General features: G+C 53.3%; 1 protein-coding gene across 7 annotated transcripts in view; it reads right to left on the reverse strand.

Annotated features, from left to right (window-relative positions):
- Nucleotides 1-14,856, reverse strand: part of CUX2 (cut like homeobox 2) — a 314,909-nt gene that overhangs the window by 46,263 nt on the left and 253,790 nt on the right. For all 7 annotated transcript variants that reach the window (XM_039472472.2, XM_039472474.2, XM_074402234.1 and 4 more), the window contains 5 exons: nt 8,840-8,974; nt 6,810-6,933; nt 5,325-5,401; nt 4,285-4,351; nt 2,560-2,608 (listed from right to left, as the gene is read on the reverse strand). In XM_039472472.2, the coding sequence (XP_039328406.2) occupies nt 2,560-2,608; nt 4,285-4,351; nt 5,325-5,401; nt 6,810-6,933; nt 8,840-8,974 (452 nt within the window). The remainder of the gene's footprint in view (nt 1-2,559; nt 2,609-4,284; nt 4,352-5,324; nt 5,402-6,809; nt 6,934-8,839; nt 8,975-14,856) is intronic.

The following is a 14,856-nucleotide window of genomic DNA, read 5'->3' on the forward strand; positions in this document are numbered from 1 at the left end:
AGTATTAATAGGCCAACCATGGTGGCTCACGCCTGTAATCCCAGCACTTTGTGAGGCTGAGGCGGGTGGATCACCAGAGGTTGGGAGTTTGAGAGCAGCCTGACCAATGTGGTGAAACCCTGTCTCTACTAACTACAAAAAATTACCTGGGTGTGGTGGTGGGCGCCTGTAATTCCAGCTACTTGGGAGGCTGAGGTGGGAGAATCGCTTGAACCCAGGAGGTGGAGGCTGCAGTGAGTGGAGATCGCACCACTGCACTCCAGCCTGGGGGATAGTGCCAGACTCTATCTCAAAAAAAAAAAAGTATTAATAAATACAGAGATTAAAAACCTAATACAGTGACATTTATTTTCTTCTCCATACTTCTCTATAATGTGTGGGCTTTAGTTTTGGACTCAGAAGAAACGTTATTAGAAGTGCTTCCTATTCCAAGTACTCTACGATCACTAATTTTTTTTGAGACAGGGTCTCACTCTGTCATTCAGGCTGGAATACAGTAGTGTGATCATAGCTCATTGCAGCCTCCATCTCCCTGGCCTCAGGTGATTCTCCCACCTCAGCCTCCTGAGTAGTTGGGACCACAGGCACGCACCACTATGCTTAATTTTTTTGAGATGGAGTCTTGCTCTGTTGTCCAGGCTGGAGTGCAGTGGCCCGATCTCAGCTCATTGCAACCTCTGCCTCCTGGGTTGAAGTGATTCTCCTGCCTCAGCCACCCGAGTAGCTGGGACTACAGGTGTGCACCACCACGCCTGGCTAATTTGTTGTATTTTTAGCAGAAACAGGGTTTCACTGGGTTAGCCAGGATGGTCTCCATCTCCTGACCTCGTGATCTGCCAGGCTTGGCCTCCCAAAGTGCTGGGATTACAGGCGTGAGCCACCGCAACCGATCAATTTTTAAATTTTTTTGTAGAGATGGGGTCTGTGTTGCCCAGCTGGTCTCAAACTCCTGGACTCAACTGATCACCCCACCTCGGCCTCCCAAAGTGTTGGGATTAGAGGCATGAGCCATTGTGCGCAGCCCTGCCCATTCATATAAAGTTTTATGGGAACACAGACATGCGAATTCACTTATATAGTCTGCTTCCATGCTAAAATGGCAAAGTTGAAAATCTGTGTCAGAGACAGTATGAATTGCAAAGCTGAAAATATTTACTCTCTCTTTACAGAAAGTTTGCCCTCCCCTTCGTGAGACGATGGTGCCCCCTGCCGAGGAACACCACACAGCCATAAAACAGAGGAAGAATTGCTTTCTTTTTCTTTTCTTTTCTTTCTTTTTTTTTTTTTATAACGGGGTTTCACCATGTTGGTCAGGCTGGTCTTGAACTCCCGACCTCAGGTGATCCGCCCACCTTTGCCTCCAAAGTGCTTGGATTACAGGCGTGAGCCACTGCGCCCAGCCAAGAATTGCTTTCTATACTGATGCGGAAGGGACTCAAAGATACAGACACGGAAAACATAAGGCTCGTGATGGTATACATAGCACATTATCATTCTGTTTTTCAAAGGGGTGGCTGGGCACAGTGGTTCACTCCTGTAATCCCAGTGCTTTGGGAGGCCCAGGAGGGTGGATTGCTTGAGCTCAGGAGCCAGAGATCAGCCTGGACAACATGACAAAACCACATCTCTACAAAACATATAAAGATTAGCCAGGTGTGGGGGTGTGTGCCTGTAGTCCTAGCTACTTGGGGCGCTGAGGCAGGAGGGTTGTTTGAATGCCAGAAGTTGAGGCTGCAGTGAGCTGTGATCACACCAATGCACTGGGCGACAGACGTGGTGGGTGCACAAGACCCCGGGCTGGAGCCCCCTGGCTGTGGCTGCCCTCCTTTCAAAGTCTTGCCCGACTCTGCCCACCAGATGGCAGCACCTCTGAAGCCAGAGGAAGGCAGGATGACGGAACCCCACTTAGAATCCGCGCCTAGACGCTGCCATTTATTCTTTTTTTTTTTGGAGACGGAGTTTCGCTCTTGTTACCCAGGCTGGAGTGCAATGGCGCGATCTCGGCTCACCGCAACGTCCGCCTCCCGGGTTCAGGCAATTCTCCTGCCTCAGCCTCCTGAGTAGCTGGGATTACAGGTACGCGCCACCATGCCCAGCTAATTTTTTTTGTATTTTTAGTAGAGACGGGGTTTCACCACGTTAACCAGGATGGTCTCGATCTCTTGACCTTGTGATCCACCCGCCTCGGCCTCCCAAAGTGCTGGGATTACAGGCTTGAGCCACCGTGCCCGGCCGCCATTTATTCTTTAGGTCTTAGCTTCACACCCCTTCCTCTAGGATGTCTTCCTGGACTCCCACAGTCTGGGTCAGTGCTCCTTCCTGCCTGTTGCTGCCGGGACCACTCTATTTCCAAGTGTGTCTGTATTGGGTCCCCTAACCTCCACCCCGGCCCCACCCCAGCAGCTCAGACTCCTCCCGGCCCCCTCACTAGGCAGGCACAGGTCCCACAGTTGAATACATATTGATGAAGCTCAGCCCCTTCCTCCTCGTCTGGCCCGAGACCCCAACCCCAGGCAGAGGGAGCCTCTGGCACCCATGGTGGGAACTGTACCTCCTCACCTGATTAGCTTTCTCCAGGTTGGTCATGATCAGGCCGACTTCATCTGCCCTGAGACACAAAGACGAGGCCCTGAGGAAGGGCTTCCCGTGGGCTCCAGGCCCTGCCCCTCCTGACACCCCCAGGCCCTGCCTGCACCCAGGGGAAGCTGATGGCCCTCCCTTCCAGCCTTGCTACTGGAGAGAAATCAGGCTGAGGAGAAAAGAGCCGAGGCTTCGGGGAAAAGGGAGAGGGCTCAGCACCGCACCTCCTCCGGGCAGACCGGCCTCCCTCTCCCGTGGGGGTGGCTCTCTGAACTCCACCTCCAAGCCTTTGTCCCAGTGGCGCCTGGAATGCCCTTCCCCAAGAGAACGCCCGCCCCCCACCCCCAGATCACACTTTCTCCTGGGAGGCCCCTGCACTGTCCCCGGTGGTCACTTGTTTACTGCGCTGCCCAGCCCCCTCCAGACTGCCAGCATGGAGGGGCTTGGGATGGGCCTCCCCTCTGTTAGCAGGGGCTGGGAGACGCAGGGGCATGTGCGGAGCACTTGGTGACTCAAGGCCACACATGGGCTGCGTGCATGCTCAGGGCCTTCCGTGGCTCAGGCTGTTCCCGAGCCATGGAACATTCTTATCTGCTGCCCTCACTTCTTCCCTTTGTAGCATTTGCCATGTGCCAAGAACAGTGCTGGGCATACAGTAAGTGCTCAGTATGTGTGAATGAACAAATGCATCGCTGCACATCAGTTTTTGTCTCCTCTCCTCGACTGAGGACAGGGTCATGTTCTCATGTTTCCTCCAGGGACCCAGAACAGCACTGGATAAAGAGTAGGTGCTCAATAAGTGTTTACAGAATGAATGATTTCTTAAAGCCTAAAGAAATGCTTGAATCCAGAGTAATTTAGGTGAATGCCTCTCAGCCCCTAGGGACTGGAGTGTGGAGCTGGGGAGCAGGGACAGCCCCAGGAGGCCAGGCGAAGGGCGAGGACCCCACCAAGCAGCCCCTTGCTCAGCCTGGGTCCCAGGACATTACTTACGGCTGAAGTGTGTGAGTGGCAAAACAAATGACAGCCGTGTGCCTTTGGGGGTGAGGAGGAGAGGTGCTTAATGAAATGCGGGGCCTCCAGCAGAGAGTCAGAGAAAGGAGAAGAGTCAGAAAGAGGAGGCATATTTGAGAGGTCAGAGGCAAGAGGCATGTCTGGAGGGACAGAAGGAGGATATAAGTCCTGAAGGATCAGAAGGAGGAGGCAAGTACTGGAGGGTCAGAGGGAGGAGGTATATCTGGGAGGGTCAGAGGGAGAAGGCCTTTTTGGGAGGGTCAGAGGGTGGAGGTATGTCTGGGAGCGTTAGAGGGAGGGGGCAAATACTGGAGGGTCAGAGGGAGGAAGCATGTCTGGGAGGCTCAGAAAGTGGAAGTGTGCCTGGGAGGGTCAGAGGGAGGAGGCAAATACTGGAGGGTCAGAGGGTCGAGGCGTGTCTAGGAGGGTTTGAGGGAGAAGGCCTGTCTGGGAGGGTCAGAAGGAGGAGGCCTGTCTGGGAGGGTCTGAGGGAGGAGGCCTGTCTGGGAGGGTTTGAGGGAGGAGGCCTGTCTGGGAGGGTTTGAGGGAGGAGGCCTGTCTGGGAGGGTTTGAGGGAGGAGGCCTGTCTGGGAGGGTTTGAGGGAGGAGGCCTGTCTGGGAGGGTTTGAGGGAGGAGGCCTGTCTGGGAGGGTCTGAGGGAGGAGGCACACCTCAGCAGAGCTCACTTACTTGGATGCCGCCTCCTCGTCGTATTTCCGCCGCAGCTCCAGCAGCTCTGCCTGCGTGGCCTTTAGCGCTGGGAGAAAGCAGAGGCAGGGTGAGGCCCCGCTGCCGAGTGGGAAGGGGCTGGGTGTCCCAGGGAGGTGGAGCTGGGGTACTGAGGGAGACCCTTCTGTCAGTCAGCACTGGTGACAGGGAGTGAGCTTCCTGCCCCTAGAGGGGCTCCAGGCTGGTGGGAGGGACGTGCAGTGGCTGGGGTGGGCAGTGCAGGGTGGATGAGGTCCTCTCCATGGGACCCAGGCCGGGCTAGGGGGGCAGAGGCGTGGTGCTGCCTGCCATGACCTGGGGTGTAAGTCCCCAACACTCTTAAGTCACTGCAGGACCCGGGCAAGGCTGTCTATCCATGTGCTCGACCACCCCGAGGCTCCAACCTGGTAGGCAGGGGACAGGGAAGACCCACACAACGAACGGATTCATGTGTCACAATGAATGAGCGCCTTCGATACAATTCCAGATTTCTAATTTCTCTGGGAAAATGGAGAGGCCACAGGGTGGTACCCAGCTGGTGCTAAACAGTGCCTGTCTCTTTAGATGAGGCTTCATTTCTCCAGCTTGCCCCAGACCTCACTCCTCCTCAATGCTTCACCTAAGTCGGTGGCTTGGTGGTGTTTTGGCCCCTGCAGGGGTTGTATTAAATTAATTAATTAATTAGAGACAGAGTCTTGCCATGTTGCCCAGGCTGGTCTCGAACTCTGGGGATCAAGCAATCCTCCCGCCTCAACCTCCCAAAGTGCCGGGATTACAAATGTGAGCCACCATGCCTGGCCACCACCTGAAATGATTCTGTCTCAAATCCTCCACAGCAATGTGGCTTCTCAGGCATAGAGGCTCTGACCCCGACTGGGTAAGATTTTTCTTCCCAAACTCCGTTTTTAGTCTCTTGATTCTAAAACACCTGGATGTGACAGACCCCAAGCCACGTCCCCTCGTTGACAGCAATATCGCTTCCTTCCAGTCCTCCGTCCGGGCCACTTGGTGCCGACACATACCTGAATGTAGGACTTTGATTTTCTCTTCTGCCTCCCCCAGTCTGGCCGCCAAAGTGATCTGTACTTCTTGAAGGCCCCTGTGGAAAGACGAGGCCTGCTCGTGCTGGCTGCAGGGACAGACCTTGCCCGGGGCCCCCGAGTGCAGCCCCATCCTGCTTTCCAGCCCTTGCCCATTCCCTGTAAGCTGCACCTCTGTCTTTCTGCAAGTCCTTAGATGTGACATTCAGGCACCTGGCTGTTCTGCTGCTCCACTGCCTGCGTGGGCCCTAGCATGGCTGCCCCTGTCAGTTTCTGCCAGGATTTTTAGGGGCAAAAATGTATAGTAGCAAGCAACCTCTCTGGGCCTCAGTTTCCTTATCTATAAGATGGGGTTTCTGATAGGGTCTGCCTCAGGGGGTGCTGTGAAGCATGCTCAGTGGGGTGCCCGGCCCTCAACAGTTCCTCCATATTGTGAGTTATTGATACTGCCTGGGGGAGTAACATTTCTTCTGTTTTCTTTTATTTTTAAAGACAGGGTCTTGCTCTGTTGCACAGTGGCACAATCATAGCTCACTACAGCCTCGACCACCTGGGGCTCAAGTGATCCTCTGCTCTGCCTCAGCCTCCCATGTAGCTGGGACTGTAAGTGCACGCCACCACGCTTGGCTAATGAAAAAAAATATATATATATATGTGTGTGTGTGTATGTATGGGGCTGGGCAAAGGGACTCACACCTATAATCTCAGCACTTCGGGAGGCCAAGGCAGGAGGATCACTTGAGGTCAGGATTTTGAGACCAGCCCGGCCAACATGGTGAAATCCTGTCTCTGCTAAAAATATAAAAATTAGCCAGGTGTGGTGGTGCATGCCTGTAATCCCAGCTACTCAGGAGGCTGAGGCACCAGAATTTCTTGAATTTGGGAGGTGGAGGTTGTGGTGAGCTGAGATTGCCACTGCATTCCAGCTCTGTCGCCCAGGCTGGTCTTAAACGCTTGGCCTCAAGTAATCCTCCTGCCTTGGCCTCCCAAAGTGCTGGGATTACAGGCTGCAGTGGGCTATAATTATGCTGTTGCACTACAGCCTGGGTGACAGAGCAAGATCTTGTCTCTAAAACATTATCATTATTGTAAAATAAAAAGAGAAAGATTGCCAGCTCCCATAACTGCGTAAGGGAAGTCCTCGGAATGCATGTCTTAATCATTTCAAAAACCCTACCAGTTCTGCTTCTCTAGAGAATGCTGAGGAATGGACTACCCTTAGCCCCATTTACCAGGTGGGAAACTGAGGCTCAGAGGATGATGTGACTTGCTGGGGCCGGTCACTGAGCTCCTGTGGTGGGACTCGAACCCAGACCTGGCTGGAGTCCAAAGCCCTCAGCCCTTCCTCATCTCCATCTCCAATCTGCATGTCGATTCTGGTAGGAGACTCTCGCTGCCCACGACCCCGCCAGGCGGGGTGGCAGCAGCCCTGCCTGCTCCTCCCTCCACCCACCCTCCCTGCCTCACTTTTGTTTCTCCGCCTCATTTCTCTGCAGCAAGGTTTCTGTCAGGAGGGCTTTCCCGGGAATGCCTGGGAGGTGGCTTCCCTCGGTCAGCGTGGGCACGGCAGGCGACGTCCCCTCTCGCTGCTCTGCAGGGAGAAAAAGAGGGAAAACCCCCATCGTCAAGAGAACAACGTGACGCCAGAGCGGCTTTCTGCAAACCAGATCGATCATCGATTGCGATCAATTTCCCATCTTGGGCCTCGGAGAGCGCGCAGCTGTGGAGCCCCGCGGGCCCCGTGTCCTCGGCACGCAGGTCATTTCCGCCGTGACGCCAGCGTCAGCACGCGCAGAGCTTCTTCTGCCTCCTCGTGCCTCTGTGGCCCGCTTCGTTATATATTTAAAATTGTGGTAAAAGATACACCACATAAAATTTACTTTTTTTTTTTGGAGACAGAGTCTTGCTGTCACCCAGGCTGGAGCTGACTGCAGTGGCGCAATCTCAGCTCACTACAACCTTCGCCTCCTGAATTCAAGCGATTTTCCTGCCTCAGCCTCCTGAGTAGCTGGGATTACAGGTACTCGCCACCATGCCTGGCTACATTTTGTATGTTTAGCAGAGACGGGGTTTCACCATGTTGTCCAAACTGGTCTTGAACTCCTGACCTCAAGTGATCTGCCTGTCTCAGCCTCCCAAAGTGCTGGGATTACAGCGGTGAACCACTGTGCCTGGCAAAAATTCACTATTTTGACCACCATTTTATAGTGACATTTAGTATAGTCATGATTCTGTGAAGCCATCACCACTAATTCCAGAACACGGTCACTGCCCCAAAAGGAAACCCGGTGTCCCCATTAAACAGCTCTCCATACCAGCCACACCCCTTCCTCCAGCCCTCGGCAATACCATTCTCCCTTCTGTCTCTACAGATTTGCCTGTTTTGACGTGACATAAAAGAATTGTATGTGACACGGCCTTTCGTGTCTGGCACCTTTCGCTCACCACCACATTTCTCTTTCTTTCTTCTTTTTTCGGTGGACAGAGTCTTGCTCTGTCACCCAAGCTGGAGTGCAATGGCGCGATCTTGGCTCACTGCAATCTCCGCTCTCGGGTTCAAGCAATTCTTCTGCCCCAGTCTCCCAAAAAGCTGGGATTACAGGTACACGCCACCATGCCTGGCGAATTTTTTTATTTTTAGTAGAGATGGGATTTCACCATGTTGGCCAGGCTGGTCTCAAAATCCTGACCTTGTGATCCACCCACCTCGGCCTCCCAAAGTGCTGGATTCCACACATGAGCCACCGCACCCGGCCTGCGTCATGTTTTCAAAGTTCATCCATGTTGTAGCATGGATCGGTGTGTCCTTCCTTTTCGTGGCTTAGTAATATTCCATTCTACGGCTATTTGGTTTCTCTATTCAGCTGTTGCGGGCCACTGGAGTTGCTTCTGCTTTTGTTGTTGTGAGTAATGCTGCCATGGACATTTGTGTACACTGTTTTGAGCTCTTGTTTTCATTCTCCGGGGTCCACACCTAGCAGCGGCCCTGCGGGTCATGTGGTGAGACTGTTTCCTTTACTGAAGAACTGCCAGGTTATCTCCCCCCGCAGCTGCGGAGGGCACACATGTGGACGCTTGGCCATCACTGGCCTCACCTGCACCACGCCCACCTTGGCAGGCCCCGTGGGGACTCATCCCAGGGACTGATGGGTGCTTTTGGTGTTGAATTCATCATGGGGCAGAGGGTGCTTTGGGGCTGGCCATGGAGGGTGGGAACCTGAGCGGGTCTCTTGACTTCTCTCTCTACCTGCCACACTGTGTGTCTTACTAACTTGTTCACGACAATCTCCTCTTCTAGAAGATCATCACCACAGGGGCAGGATTTTTCTTTTACTCTCAACTGCATTTCCAGTGCCAGGAATTAAATGGTTACCGAAGTCTTTCACCTGCCCAGTTCCCTGCCCTAGCCACGCCCCAACAAGGGTGGCCGAGTTTGGCTCTGAAGATCTGCAGCCTGGTTGTTTATTGCAGATGCTCTGAGAAGGCCTTATCAGTACCTTTGGGGCTCAGGAGCTCGGGGTTCCTCTTCCACGAAGTGTGGAGGTCTTGCCGGGGCTGCCCGCTGGGCTCAAAGCTGGGGGGCTGCAGTCTGTCGTCTAGGCTGCGCGCCGCCTCAAACACAGGTACGGGGTCTGTGCAGGGAGAGAAAGACAGGGATGGTAAGGGCCTGATGGATGGGGACACCCAGGCTGTGGCTGCAGGGCCTGGCAGGTCCCACAGGAGCCACTGGAATCACCCTGCTGGCTTACGGGAAGTAGTGTGGACTTTCTGCTCTACGAGGGAGCAGCCTTGTCCAGACACTCGCTCAGGGGAGCACCTGCTATCTCCAGGGTGTGGATGTCCTGCCCAGCTGGGAATAATACTAACAATAATAATAGTTGGCTGGGCCGGGTACGGTGGTTCACGCCAGTAATCTCCCAGCACTTTGGGAGGCTAAGGAGGGTGGATCATTTCAGGTCAGGAGTTCAAGACCAGCCTGACTAACATGGTGAAACCCCATCTCTACTAAAAATACAAAAAGATTAGCCAGGCATGGTGGCACATACCTGTAATCCCAACTACTTGGGAGGCTGAGGCAGGAGAATTGCTTTAACCTGGGAGGTGGAGATTGAGATAAGCTGAGATCGTACCACTGTACCCCAGCCTGGGCAACAGAGCAAGACTGTCTCAAAAAAAAAAAAAAAGGTTGGCTGGGTGCAGTGGCAGATGTCAGCAATTTGGGAAGCCGAGGTGAGTTGAGCCCAGGAGTTCAAGACCTGCATGGCAAGATCTCATCTCTACAAAAAAAATTAAAACAGTAGTCTGGGCGCAGTGGCTCACGCCTGTAATCCCAGCACTTTGGGAGGCCAAGGTGGGTGGATCACTTGAGATCAGGAGTTCAAGACCAGCCTGACTAATGTGGTGAAACCCTGTCTCTACTAAAAATACAAAAATTAGCTGGGCATGATGGCTCACATGCCTGTAATCCCAGCTACTTGGGAGGCTGAGGCAGGAGAATCACTTGAACCCAGGAGGCAGAGATTGCAGTGAGCTGAGATGGTGCCACTGCATGGCAGTCTGGGTGACAAAGCGAGACTCTATCTCAATAAATAAATAAATTAATTAAACAAACAAATAAATAAATAAGCTGGGCGTGGTGGCACATGCCTGTGGTCCCAGTTACTCAGGAGGCTGAGGTGGGAGGAACACTTGAGTATGGGCGGTTGAGGCTGCAGAGAATGGAGACTGCATCGCTGCACCCCAGTCTCAGCAACAGAGTGAGATTCTGTTCAAGCTATCCTGCCTCAGCCTCCGAGTAACTGGGATCAAGGGTGTGCACCACCATGTCTAGCCAATTTTTGTGATATTTTGTAGAGACAGGTCTCACCATGTTGCCCTGGCTTCATTGCATTTTCTTGACTCTATAATGCCATCTGTGGCACTCTGAGGCTGTGCCTTGCAGACCTCCAACTACAGTGAGGGGCACTGAGCAAGGGTCTGGCTGCTCTGAGATCAACCTTCCCATGGCCCCTGCCAACCATGCCTGTGTGCAGTGGGGATACCGAAGCAGGGCTGCTCTGAGGGCCGACTTTGGAGTGAGGACTCGCCCATGACCTCGTCCAGTGCTTCCGCAGGCCGTGTGGAGTCCCGATATGCTCCCAGGCAGCTGCCCCGCTTCTCCGCGCGCCCTCCCAACCCGTCCGCTCCCTGCACTCCTTTTTTTTTTTTTTTTTTTTTGAGACGGAGTTTCGCTCTTGTTACCCAGGCTGGAGTGCAATGGCGCGATCTCGGCTCACCGCAACCTCCACCTCCTGGGTTCAGGCAATTCTCCTGCCTCAGCCTCCTGAGTAGCTGGGATTATAGGCACGCGCCACCATGCCCAGCTAATTTTTTGTATTTTTAGTAGAGACGGGGTTTCACCATGTTGACCTGGATGGTCTCGATCTCTCGACCTCGTGATCCACCCGCCTCGGCCTCCCAAAGTGCTGGGATTACAGGCTTGAGCCACCGCGCCCGGCTCCTGCACTCCTTTTCTGCTCCAACATCCTCTCACATGTAATCCTGGGTGTGCTTCCTGGTGGACCTGGTGACCACGATCGTTTGAGACACACATTGTTGGCGAACGGCTTTTTCGGGGACAAAACACACACCAATTCCCCAGCCACTCAAAGGCGAGGAAGGCGCAGGTCCCTCTGCCTGGCACTCGGTTCTCTCCCTGCCCTCCCGCCGTGAGCACCTGGCTTCCTTCCGCTCCGGAGTCTTCAACTGTTCCCCCAAGTTCCTGTCCAGGGCCTAAGAAACCTGGATCGTCCCAGAGGTGGGGGTGGCACCTTCCAGGCTACAAAGCCCACGCTCGGGACTGGGTTCCCGGCATCCTCACGGCATTCCCTGAGGGCTGGCTTGGGTCCAGCGCATTTTCACACATGAGGAAACTGAGGCTCAGAGAAGCCAGGTGACTTGCTGAAGGGGGGCTGTGACGCTCGAAGCTGGGTCTCTTGCTCTGCGACACCAAGGCCTCCGGTCGCAGTGTCTGCTCTTGACAGCCGCAGCAGGTGCAGATGGTGTCCACAGCACCCAGGAAAGCCGGGGCCTAGATGTGGACCAAGAGGCCTGGGGACTGGTTCAGTGCTTCCCAGTGCATGGAAGCCCTGTCTCTACCTGGTCCCGTCCCCAGAATTTTCTTTTCTTTTTCTTTTTTGAGACAGAGTCTGGTCCTGTCACCCAGGCCGGAGTGCAGTGGCGAGATCTCAGCTCATTGCAATCTCTGCCTCCTGTGTTCAAGCGATTCTCCAGCCTCAGCCTCCCAAATAGCTGGAATTACAGGTGTGTGTCATCATGCTTGGCTAATTTTTGAATTATTATTGTTTTTTCGAGATGGAGTCTTGCTCTGTCACCCAGGCTGGAATGCAGTAGCGTGATCTGGGCTCACTGAAACCTCCGCCTCCCGGGTTCAGTGATTCTCCTGCCTCAGCCTCCTGAATAGCTGGGATTCCAGGTGTGTGCCATCACACCCAGCTAATTTTTGTATTTTTGGTAGAGATGGGGTTTCACTGTGTTGGCCAGGATGATCTGGAACTCCTGACCTCAGGCAATCCACCCACCTCAGCTTCCAAAAATGCTGGGATTACAGGTGTAAGCCACTGCACCTGGCCAATTTTTTTTTTTTTTTTTTTTTTTTTTTTTTTTTTTTGAGACAGAATCTTGCTCTGTCACCCAGGCTGGAGCACAGTGGCATGATTTTGGCTCACTGCAACCTCCACCTCCTGGGTTCAAGCAGTTCCCTGCCTCAGCCTCCTGAGTAGCTGAGATTATAGGCACACACTACCATGTCCAGCTAATTTTTGTATTTTTAGTAGAGACGGGGTTTCACCATCTTAGCCAGGCCGGTCTTGAACTCCTGACCTTGTGATCCACCCACCTCGGCCTCCCAAAGTGCTGGGATTACAGGCGTGAGCCACTGCCCCCGGCCCTCAAATTTTTGTATTTTTAATGGAGGTGGGGTTTCACCACGTTGGCCAGGCTGGTCTTGAACTCCTGACAGGTGACCTGCCTGCGTCGGCCTCCCAAAGTGCTGGGATTATAGGCGTGAGTTACTGTGCCTGGCCCCTCTCCCAGATTTTTCTGCTAGCATCTGCTTGGCCCTTGCTCTCTGCTGGGGAGTAGAGGGATTAAGAGTGTGGACATCAAGGTCCCTGGAATCTGCTAATCTGTACTTGCTTCTTGGGATTGCTGTGTGATTTTGGCAGGTGACTCTACCTCTCTATAAATGTAGCAATCTCATGGGGCTTTAATAAGGATCCATGTAAAATACCCGACATGGCACCGGACACTTGGCTAGCTCAGAGCAAGCAGAAGCCCTCGCTTCATTCTGAGCTCTGGTCACAGTGGCGTCTTACCTTCCTACCTGAGACTGTTTGCACAGGCACCTCTGCCAGGAACACCCTCCCCTGAACTATTCCTTTCAGCTAGTTAACACTTACTTGCCTTCCATATTGCAACTCAAATGCCACTTCTTCCAGGAAGCCCTCCTAGACTAATCTGTCCTCTGATATGAGCTGCCTGCATCTTTCCTTCATGGTACCCGTTGCAGTTCTAAGTAACACCCACTGGACGGCAAACTCCACAAGGGAAGCCAGACTGCATCTGTTTTTGACCCCACTCCACCTCTACTCTGCTGGAATTCTTGTATCTACCATGAAGTGTGACCCACAGTCCAACCCAATAAATATCTGCTAATGGAAGAAACGGGGCAGTTCCTATACATGGGGCCTTCAGGTCTGGCTGGAACAAGGCAGCTTCCCTGTTTTACTCTGCTGTGGTCTGTTTGTTTAGGTGTCGGGGGCTCGGACAATGGGCATCCACGCCGAGGTAAGCAGGTGCGTGGGAAGGCGGCGGTGGCTTTCGTCTGCCGGCAGCCCCCACGCCCCGTCATTAGGCAGGGCCTGCGCAGCAGGGTATGCCATTATGTCTCCCCGGGCTGATGTAATTATACATTGACATAATTAACCCAGCAAGCGCATTAGGCAGGCCAGCTAAAAATTCATCTATAATTATTTGTTGTGTGCATGCTAATGAGTCCATCTGCACTGCCTTTGTACAACACGAACAAATTAATTTACAAGTCTGGATTTTTTAATAAGTTCAAGGAAACGCTTCCTATTGTGTCCTGGTTTTTGAGAAAGGAGGAAAAAGGCGACGAGCACTCTCGGGGGTCGGGGAAGTTAGACAAACACAAACCGTTGTGGTGCCAGGCGGACTGCGCAGGGCCACAGAGGGCTTGCTCCGGTTCCAAGGACGGGGAGGATCCAGCTTGTGGCCCAGGGGCCCTGCTGGCCATGAGCCCATTGAGCCAAACGACGATGCTTGGGTGATAAGGGATGTCTGCCACTCACCCTGTTTGCAGGGATTAGATATTGACATTTCATTCTGCTCCGGGGCCCTGCGGGGTCACTCCTTGCTGGCTGTGTGCTGTCTTGGGGAAGCTGGCCTCAGGTGGCCCCCCAGAGAGGTTGATGGCAACAGGGGCTGGCCGGACCTTTGATTCAGGTCCATGGATTTCAAGGCTCTGTCTTTTTGACTTCCTTTGCAGATACAGTGTAAAACAGTCACTAAGCTCACAGGGTCCAAAGTCCGGCGCAGGGGCCAGATACCATAGGGCCTGGAGCCTCAGTTCCTCCACATATAAACTAGAAACTTCCTAATTCCCACAAATTATTATTATTGTTATTATTTAGAGACAAGGTCTTGCTCTGTTGCCCAGGCTGCAGAGCAGTGCCTCGATCTTGGCTTACTGTAACCTCTGCCTCCTGGGTTCAATTGATTCTCCTGCTTTAGCCTCCTGAGTAGCTAGGATTACAGCTACCACCACGTCTGACTAATTTTTCTGTTTTCAGTAGAGACAGTATTTCACCATGTTGGCCAGGCTGGGCTCAAACTCCCAATCTCAGGTGATCAGCCCGCCTTGGCCTCCCAAAGTGCTAGGATTACAGGCATGAGCCACTGCGCCTGGCCACTATTTTTAAAATTTTTGTAGAGATAGGGTTTTGCTATGTTGCCCAGGCTGGTCTCAAACCCCTGCCTAAAGTGATCTTCTTGCCTTGGCTTTCCAAAGTGCTGGGATTACAGGTATGAGCCACCACGCCTGACCTCCCCAGGAATTCTCATCGGCAAGACTTTAAAGATATTGAGAGAAGCAGTAATCAGTTAAGGATCCAGTGTCAGCTCCGACCGCAATTGGCCAAGCTAACCTCTTGGAGCCTCTGTTTCCTCATCTGTACAATGGGGCTGCATGTGTAGGGTGGCTAAGGACTGGGGAAGAGTAGGTATGCAGAGAATTGCATAGCGCCAGGCACAGGGTGAGGCTTGCCAAGTGCTGTCTGCTTTCATCAGCCCTAGACAAGGCAGTACACCAGGCTCTGGCATTCTGGGCAGGGATGCTCTGTGGAACTTGGGACAGGGGATGGCTTCACCTGTGTGCGTCAGTTCCCCCAGAGACCCAGAATCGAATCATCCTGCTTTCAGCTAACTCCACGCT

Source organism: Saimiri boliviensis, chromosome 7 (assembly GCF_048565385.1).
Source record: "Saimiri boliviensis isolate mSaiBol1 chromosome 7, mSaiBol1.pri, whole genome shotgun sequence".
NCBI lineage: Eukaryota > Metazoa > Chordata > Mammalia > Primates > Cebidae > Saimiri > Saimiri boliviensis.